Source organism: Doryrhamphus excisus, chromosome 1, assembly GCF_030265055.1.
Source record: "Doryrhamphus excisus isolate RoL2022-K1 chromosome 1, RoL_Dexc_1.0, whole genome shotgun sequence".
NCBI lineage: Eukaryota > Metazoa > Chordata > Actinopteri > Syngnathiformes > Syngnathidae > Doryrhamphus > Doryrhamphus excisus.
In genome coordinates, this window is record NC_080466.1 from 5168854 (window position 1) to 5177599 (window position 8746).

At 42.1% G+C, this 8746-nt stretch overlaps 2 protein-coding genes across 3 annotated transcripts; one reads left to right on the top strand and one right to left on the bottom strand.

The window, feature by feature from the left end:
* Nucleotides 1–1288: 1288 nt before the first annotated feature.
* kpna7 (karyopherin alpha 7 (importin alpha 8)) lies at nt 1289–5457 on the top strand. 2 transcript variants are annotated; one of them, XM_058089608.1, is made up of 12 exons: nt 1289–1451; nt 1529–1672; nt 1765–1850; nt 2885–3053; nt 3155–3254; nt 3444–3526; nt 3596–3682; nt 3818–3994; nt 4080–4313; nt 4388–4570; nt 4628–4774; nt 5338–5457. In XM_058089608.1, the coding sequence occupies exons 1-12, from the start codon at nt 1386–1388 to the stop codon at nt 5422–5424; spliced, it is 1563 nt and encodes a 520-aa protein (XP_057945591.1). In that variant the 5' UTR covers nt 1289–1385; the 3' UTR covers nt 5425–5457. The 2 variants fall into 2 exon arrangements, with proteins under 2 accessions (XP_057945591.1, XP_057945583.1); XM_058089600.1 differs by having other exon boundaries at nt 3444–3682.
* Nucleotides 5043–8643, bottom strand: xpa (xeroderma pigmentosum, complementation group A). The gene is made up of 5 exons (XM_058089620.1): nt 8277–8643; nt 8095–8200; nt 7852–8017; nt 6882–6999; nt 5043–6009 (listed from the first exon to the last, which is right to left on the bottom strand). Exons 1-5 carry the CDS (start codon nt 8584–8586, stop codon nt 5855–5857), a joined length of 855 nt encoding a protein of 284 aa, XP_057945603.1. The 5' UTR covers nt 8587–8643; the 3' UTR covers nt 5043–5854.
* Between the last annotated feature and the right edge of the window lie 103 nt (nt 8644–8746).

Below are 8746 nucleotides of genomic sequence, written 5' to 3' on the forward strand. Positions count from 1 at the left end.
ATGAGAAATGATAAATGGCTTATTTGGATTGCTCAGCTGTTGAGCCTGCAACCTGTTTATGCAGCCTAAGAGCTTTGTCAGCAGAAACAAATTATCTATTCAACACGCACACGTACAAAACCGCAGAGTCAGTTTGATGGATTGGACCTGACCTGAGGTGTGTGTTGTCTCTCTTATTGACAGGCAGGTATTGAAGGAGCAACATGAAATATTAATTGAATCAATGATGAAGAACAAAAGTGAAAGGAAAAATGAAACATCCTGGATAAAACTGAAAGAATAATCTGCCATTGAGTTAAAAAGTATCATTTTCTATGTGTTGAACTTTCAGTAGCCAAGAGAATTAAACGTCCTTTCACTATCTGATGCGCAGCAGGCCTATTATGTACCAGTTTATGTGTGTACGCAGTGTATTGACGCAGCTTGATCTATATTAATGATTTCCCATAGTCACCTCACATTGTTCTGGGAACCGTGGAGAATGTGCAGGGGGCTTTTGGCAGGACGTCAAAAAAAAAGGAACGAAGACATGGACAGAAATAATGACGGGCAAAGAAAGAACAGAGGAAAGCTTATTATTTGGATCGAAGAACAGTGGTAGTCCACATTGCATCATGGGGCGTTAGGAGATATGAATTGGGGTATATTGAGTCGCCAAAACTGACATAGTCCACACGGTTTGTCTATATGTGCCCTGTGATTGGCTGGCGACCAGTCCAGGGTGTACCCCACCTCTCGCCCAAAGACAGCTGGGATAGGCTCCAGCACCCTCCTCACGACCCTTGTGAGGAAAAAGCGGTAGAAAATGAATGAATGAATGAATATATTAATGGGAGTTCATTTGCTCTTCAAAGGTGCCTGAATGCTACAAAAATATATTTTATTAAGTTAATAAGACACATTAAAAATAAATAGGATATAGAAGGAAAAACAACTTACACCCCAAAGACTTGGGGTACTCAGGGCGAGCATTTCTCCAACAATTAGTGTAGGAAAAAAAAATACATCTCATTTTCTTCAGCCTTTCCTGATAATCGAGGAAGAGGAGACTCCATCACAGTCATTCATGACGTCACAAAACCGGTGGAAATTGCGTTATGCTGCCATCTATCGTTAAAATTGAGCTATGACCACTCAGGATCTATTGTGTTCTTTATTGGCAAACGTATAACGTTTCCTTTAAAATATACATAAAAAATACATGTCAGTGTATTAGTTCTTGAGGTGAATCGTGATTTATGAGAACTTCTTTTCCATTTTTTGATCAGGCACCGTGTTAATGAGTTAATTGCTTACACCTGCCGTGTCATTAATAATATTGCCACACAACGTTCACTTCACACTTGCGATTATTGTGGACGTTTCCCGAAACTGCTCTACCTACCATGCCCACTAAGGATGTCACCAAGGAGCGTCTCGGTAAATACAAGAACAAGGGGAAAGACCCGGCTGTGAGTTTTTGACGACTAATAATATTATATCATTGTATCATTTCGCTTGTGCCTAGCTTGGTTGTGTTTTTGTCCAGAAACTCCAAGAAAAGAGGGTGTCTGAGTGCGTGGAGCTGCGGAAAGCCAAAAAGAATGAGAACCTCATGAAGAGACGACACATTACTTTGTCCTCTCTGCCGGACGAGGAGACCCTCTCGCCAACTTACATCCCCGACGACAAAGTCAGCTGAACTACACTTGAATTCATCTTCCTAAAGCGGCATTTAAATGGCATCACACTAATGTAATCCCTAAACCTGGCTGTCCTTTCTAGGTCCCAACTTTAAGCATTGAGGAAATTATAAAAGCTGTCAACTCTGACTGCAAGGATGCTCAAACTCGAGGATGCCAGGCTGCTAGGTGAGAAATATAATTTATATTTTATACATTTTTGTATTAGTAACAGCAGCTAGGGGGGGAAGCACATTTATTCACCCTGCTATGTGAACCGTCCACTGGGGCACAATGTGAAAATCTATTGGTCTCAAACATGCGGCCCGCGGGCCAAATGTGGCACGCAGGACACGAGTTTGAGGCCCCCGCCTTGATATGAAAGTTTAATGTTAGTGCGGCCCGCGCAAGTTTGATATGGATGCTGTATGGTATCATGTACCCAGAAAAAATTATTACGTTTGATTAATGTTCATGTTAAAGGTTAAATAACTGTTAATAGTTATCCTCCCTATCCGTGTGGAAGTGGTAAGTTTTTGGCTATTTAAGTTCAAAGGAAATAACTTGAAGGTCGCTAGCTCTCTAGTTTGCGAGTTAGCATGTGTCTCAAGACCCTGCAGTTGCGCAATATGTTGTAAATAAAAAGAGTATAAATGTGACTATAGTCGTGTTTTGTCATGTCTACAGGGCTCTAATAATGCTTTAATTTTAATCTGAAAAAAAATAATTTGTCTACCCACCAACTATATGTGGTTTCTTAAGTTTTTATTATTTGCCGTTTTATTTTATTTATTACTGATTGATTTTCTTTATTCTTGATTTGTTTATTTTTCATATTTTGTGTAGAAAAATAAAAAGTAAGATATTTGAAAACAGTGGAATGTTTTATCAGAGCTTTTCTTGTAGAAAATTGGAACCAAAGCAAAGTTTTTTTGTTTTTAATAAATGCGGTTTTTGGGGTTTTTTTTTTTTGGAAAACCTGATGCGACCCAGTCTCACCCAGACCCTAGCTCCAGTGGCCCCCCAAGTAAATTGAGTTTGAGACCCCTGTTTTTTAGCGGGTCGTGAGGACACTATAGTCTAGCCCAGGGGTGTCCAAAGTGTGGCTCACAAGTAATTGCGGTAACAAACTAAAAAAAGCCCCACCAAAATTATGATCAGTTTTAATTTGGTGAGAGATGGTTTTAAAAGTAATCACTTTTGATACCGCTCCTATTATCCAGAAAACTACTCTCTCAAGAGCGTGACCCTCCTCTGAAGGAGATCATAGACACTGGACTCCTGTCCCGCTTTGTGCTCTTCCTGGGTATGGATGATGAGCCCGCGCTTCAGTTTGAAGCAGCTTGGGCTCTGACCAACATCGCCTCTGGAACATCTTGGCATACGCAGCAGGTAAGAGCACTGCTTTGTCACACATTTAGGACTCGCTGAAATATTGTTTGAAGATGTCGGAATGATTAGAAAATCTAATGTACTCTAATGTCCATATGTAGGTGGTAGAGCATGGTGCTGTACCCAGCTTCATTTCTTTGTTGGCTTCGCCATTGTTGCACATCAGTGAACAAGCTGTCTGGGCTCTTGGCAACATTGCAGGTGAAATTATGTATTTTCACATTTCCATCTATATTCTGTGCCGTTTAACCCTCATGAGGGTGCTGGAGCCTATCCCAGCTGAGTTCGGGTGAGATGCGGGGTACAACCGTAGGCTACATATTGACATTCATAAGGCTGTCTCTTATAAAGCACTTGACTGTGACTCCATCTTGTCTAATATCTGCACAGGTGATGGCCCAGCATATAGAGACGTCCTCATTGAATGTAATGTCATTCCAGCCTTACTGGCACGTGTCGCTCCGGATACCCCTGTAAGATTTAGTTTTATTGCACCAAAAAATGTTTGGTGGCTGCCATACATCATATCTTGTCATTTCCAGGTTGGATATCTGCGTAACCTCACATGGACTTTGTCAAACTTGTGCAGAAATAAAAATCCATTTCCACCCTTGTCTGCAGTCCAACAGGTACTTGGCTGGCAGGATCACGTTTTCTAGCGAGACTAGTCGGAATTGTGCATAGGACGGCAGTGTTATCTGACTTTATTGTACTTGGAATGTTTCATTTGGATCTATATCACAACTACAGTGCAACTCCTGCAGGTGCTTCCTACTCTGATCCAGTTTCTCCACCATGGAGACAAGGACATCCTGTCAGATGCATGCTGGGCAATCTCCTACCTCACAGACGGTGACAATGATCGCATTGATATAGTAGTGAGAACTGGCATTGTCCATCGGCTGGTGGAGCTCATGAGCCAGAAGGAGCTGAGCGTCCTGGTAACTACAACTTTGTCTGATTCTTACAGTAATAGTTGGTTAACCTGTTATTTATTTATTATTTTTTTAAACCTGTCCACCTCAGACGCCTGCCCTTCGTGCCATTGGAAACATTGTGAGTGGCTCAGACCTGCAGACGCAGGCGGCCATTGATGCTGGAGTTCTTGGTGTCCTTCCCCAGCTAATGAGGAACCCAAAGGCCAGTGTGCAGAAGGAAGCCGCATGGGCATTGTCAAACATCGCAGCGGGGCCGTGTAAGCAAATCCAGCAGCTAATCACATGTGGCCTGCTCCCCCCTCTGGTAGAATTACTTAGAAATGTAAGTCATGTTCAAATGTCAAAGTAAACCCAAGACATGAACAAGTGGCAATTTACCAAATGTTCTTCCTAAAGGGAGATTTCAAGACTCAAAGGGAGGCAGTGTGGGCAGTGACTAACATTACCAGCGGGGGCACTGTGGAGCAGGTGGTCCAGTTGGTGCATAGTGGGGCACTTGAGGCAATCATCAATCTGCTGCAAGTAAAGGATGCCAAAACTGTTCTGGTCATATTGGATGCCATCAACAACGTCTACATGGTGAGGCAGTCAAACGCCGCGCTTGACGTGAAAGCTGACTGATGGTTTCAATTTTAGGCAGCAGAGAAGCTCGGCGAAATCGAGAAACTAAGCCTGCTGGTTGAAGAGCTGGGAGGAATGGATCGCATTGAAGGTCTGCAGAACCATGAAAATGAGATGGTGTACCAGGCAGCACACAACCTCATTGAAAAGTATTTTATGCAAGTAAGTGGTACCATGGATACTTTATGCTGTAATATACCGTACTGTTTGCTAACAGGGCTGCTGGGCGGACTAGTGGCTAGCATTCAGGCCTCCCAGCTAGGAGACCTGAGTTTGATTCCACCCTTGGCCATCTCTGTGTAGAGTTTGCATAGAGTTTTCTCCGGGTACTCCGGTTTTCCACCGGAATTCCAAAACATGCTAGGTTAATCAGCGAATCAAAATTGTCCATAGGTATGCAATGTAGCGAGACTGTGGGGGTCTCAGGGAAACTGAAAACCGCTGCATATTCTAATTTTTTAACTATTTTGTATTGGATTTATCAAATTCAAATTGCATACTTCCATAGGAATATTATGGAGCCAAATGGGGATTACTGTACTAGAATTAGATTCATAAATCTCAGATGGTTGAGTAATGAGTTTCAACACTGACAATTTTATTCAGCAGTTGCAACTATTGTATAACAGCGCCATAATCAATGAAGAAAAATGTTTATACAAACTTGCTATGCGCACATTTACAACTTTCACATTGACGCTTGATCCATTGATTTGTCTTCACAGGATGAGATTGAGGGGTTGAAAGTTGACACCAACGAAGATGCCTTTTTATTTAATGACTCAGAGATTCACAAGAAATTTGAGTTTTAAACGATTGCAAGAGTAAAACATTTCATACCAAACTGACTTGTGTGCCATTTCATTAATCTCCGAATGCATTCGCCTAACTAAAATTGCAAAAAACACATTTCAACACCAGAAGAGCCCTGAACTTGGTGTGGCTCAATTTTTGAATCGTCCAATTACATATGGACATTTGCAGCATGTCTAAAGCACATGAAATATGTATCCCTATGATTAACCCATTTGTATCAGGGCAGTGTTGGACGTTCTGCAGATGAATACCTAATGGTTCCAGCAATCTAGTGAGCTCAAATATATAAATTAAAGTTGGCAGTTATGTATTAAACATGCATGACTGCTTTCAATATCCAACTTTGTCCATTGGCTTTATTCAGGCCTGAACAGTTTGAGGAAACCATCTATTTCCGAGTAGAGGTATCAAATATGGAATGTCAGTTTACATCTTCTCATATGTAAGTTCATGTCCGCAGGTAGTGCAGGTTTTCTTGTACAGATCCTCCTCCGGATCGACCACCACCTCTGGCCCGTACTGATGTTGGTGAGCGCTGGTGTCTTTGGTCCACATGCTGCTCCTCACTGCTCTGCGCAGCTCTGATAAGCACATTCTTCATTTTACAAGATATTTGATTCTATTTCGATGTTGTAGGTTTGGCTGCTTGATGTGAGGTTAATGGTTTGGGTCTTCCACGCAGACCCTGACCTACACTTTTTTTTTTTTTGCCCCCTACCTGTCCTGAGCCAGACGACGAGATCAAGACACTGGGCGACCCACAGCCCAAATGAATGTTACTAGTGCCAAACGCAGTCCAATAACCAGACAGCATCGGCTTCTCTGGCCACGTCTCCAACACCACAAAATTCCCCATTTGGAATTTGCATGAGAGCACCAAAGATGGAACATTGAAAGGTGGAAAAGTTGAGTCTTCCAACCTTACTAGCATGACCAAGATGGTAATGACTGGCCTTTTCAGCAGCACAACGGTGCAGTTCGTATATACAATAACCGCCTGACAAAGGACTTCTTCCAGAGGAACAATGTCACGCTTTTGGACCATCATATGTTCCCTTGATCCAAATCCAACTGAGAATCCAACCATCTACACAGCCTTCAGCAAAACCTATCAACGCCCCATTTACATATGTCACCTGTATATTAACCATGCTAAAGCGACATTAACATTGGCACTGGCCAGACATGCTAGGTTAATTGGTGACTCCAAATTGTCCATAGGTATGAATGTGAGTGTGAATGGTTGTTTGTCTATATGTGCCCTGTGATTGGCTGGCGACCAGTCCAGGGTGTACCCCGCCTCTCGCCTGAAGACAGCTAGGATAGGCTCATTACGTGCATTTATTATCTGCCTCTTTTTATTCCAACTCTTGGTTACAATAAATCTTCTATAAAAATTCTGGAGTTTTCATATTTCAATGATTTGAGCTTTGGGCTCCAAAAGTGAACTAACCTTTGACTTTCTTGTTGAAGCGTTTTTGTTTCTGCACTTCTCTATTTCCTTCCCTTGTCTCCTTGGCTTCCTCCAGGGCTGCCTCCGAACCCCACACCTCCATACATCGCTTCTCTACCTAACACACAAACAAGACTTTGATGACATTTCATTGTTATATTGTTATTATATTGTTATTGTGATATATTTTCTATAACGAATAAAAATTACAGTTTTGGTTTATTGGGTTAAACTAGGAAAGCCTTTCTTAACTCATTTAATTAAAAGCTGTCCCTCTCGGTACCAGCCATTTATGATGATTTGGACAGATTTTTCAAGGGACACAGAATGTTGTGTTCTAGGGCTGTATAGACATAAAATATAAAAGGTTACAGTCATCCATCAGAAAAAAAAATTGTATATTTTATGTATATAAATACGTCTGATAGCGAATGAAAAATTGATAGCGGAAAAATTATATTGGGGATAAAATGCTTGGAAAAATATGCCTCTGAATTAGCAGACTTCATCCATGACAACAACATACTGTGCAAGGCCTAGGACTACTTTACAGGAGCTCAGGTCTGTAGGCATCAAAGCATTAACTCTGTTCTGTTTTGCTTTTTCTTTGTTTTTTTAAGCAACCACACTCAATAAAACAGTTTTTCAAATGCATTTTTGCACTTTGTAAGGCATTGCCACTTAAAGTAATTATGGCTGTGTGACTGCGAATACTGACTGTTCCTAAAGGTGAACTCGAGTGCAGAAAGTGTAAAAGCCAACTGTTTCAGACCCCCAACCAATAGGGGACACCCAACCAGTTGCCCCCACCCCAAAAATGAATATCATTATATCATCATTTGGTCCAATGACAAAAATACAAGTGTGAATGCTAACCAAATCGCACTCAAATAACCCCCAGGTATTTTTGTACTGGACCAGAGTAGCGGACTAGAAGTGAGAACTACAATAGATAAACACAGTACACTACCTGTAGTTTCAAGTAGAGCTTCATGTCCCCCCAGCGTGGATTGTGCGGGTTTTTCTTCAGTATAAACCTGAGCGGAGGTTCTCTCTTGTCCATGTCACAGTCCTTCAGCAGGTAGTGCTGCTTGGCCTCCGTTCTGGAGATCAACTTGTGTTTCTCATCGTTGTCTCTAATGGAGAAATGTGGTCAGTTTTATGGCAAAATCAAATCATGATGAGGTTTACAACCACCCAGCAAAGTATGTACCTGCACTTGTCACACACATGCAGGTCAAAGCTGTTGCTGAGGTAGGAGTCCATAAAGGGTTTTTGACAGTCATCACACACAAGGTAGTCTGGCTCTATGACTGGAGCTGCAACCAATAAACAGGACAGAATAATAGACTTTCATTCACACACACAAACGAATGATTAAAAAGAAGCACTTACCTGGCTGGTGTACAACCTTAATCGTCTTTTGGGTTTCTTCTTCACCCTCCTCCTCAATGAAAAAGCCAGCACCGGAGTCAATGGTTCTGCAAACTTTTGCCGAAGTCCCGCCTTGTGTCGCTGCCAGAGGCCGGCTCGCTATTCGGGCTTGTCGGAGCATTAATGCCTGCTGTCGGTTTCTTTCTATTTTAGCCCGCATCGCAGCGGAAAGTTCTGGACTTTTTTCAACAGCGGAGTCATCCGTACTGCTCACGTCCGGTGACTCGAACGGCTCCATTTCGCTTGTAAGGCGAAAAAAAATACTCAGCATAAATGATGTCTCCTCATGAAGACTTGTCTTTTTCCTCCATTGCGAATGAATACAATTATGTTTACTTCTTCTTCTCTGTGTTTCTGGCGGGTCGGAACTAATGTGTTAAGTGCATACCGCCACCTACTGTGCCGGAGGGTGTATTGGTCATAGACAGGAT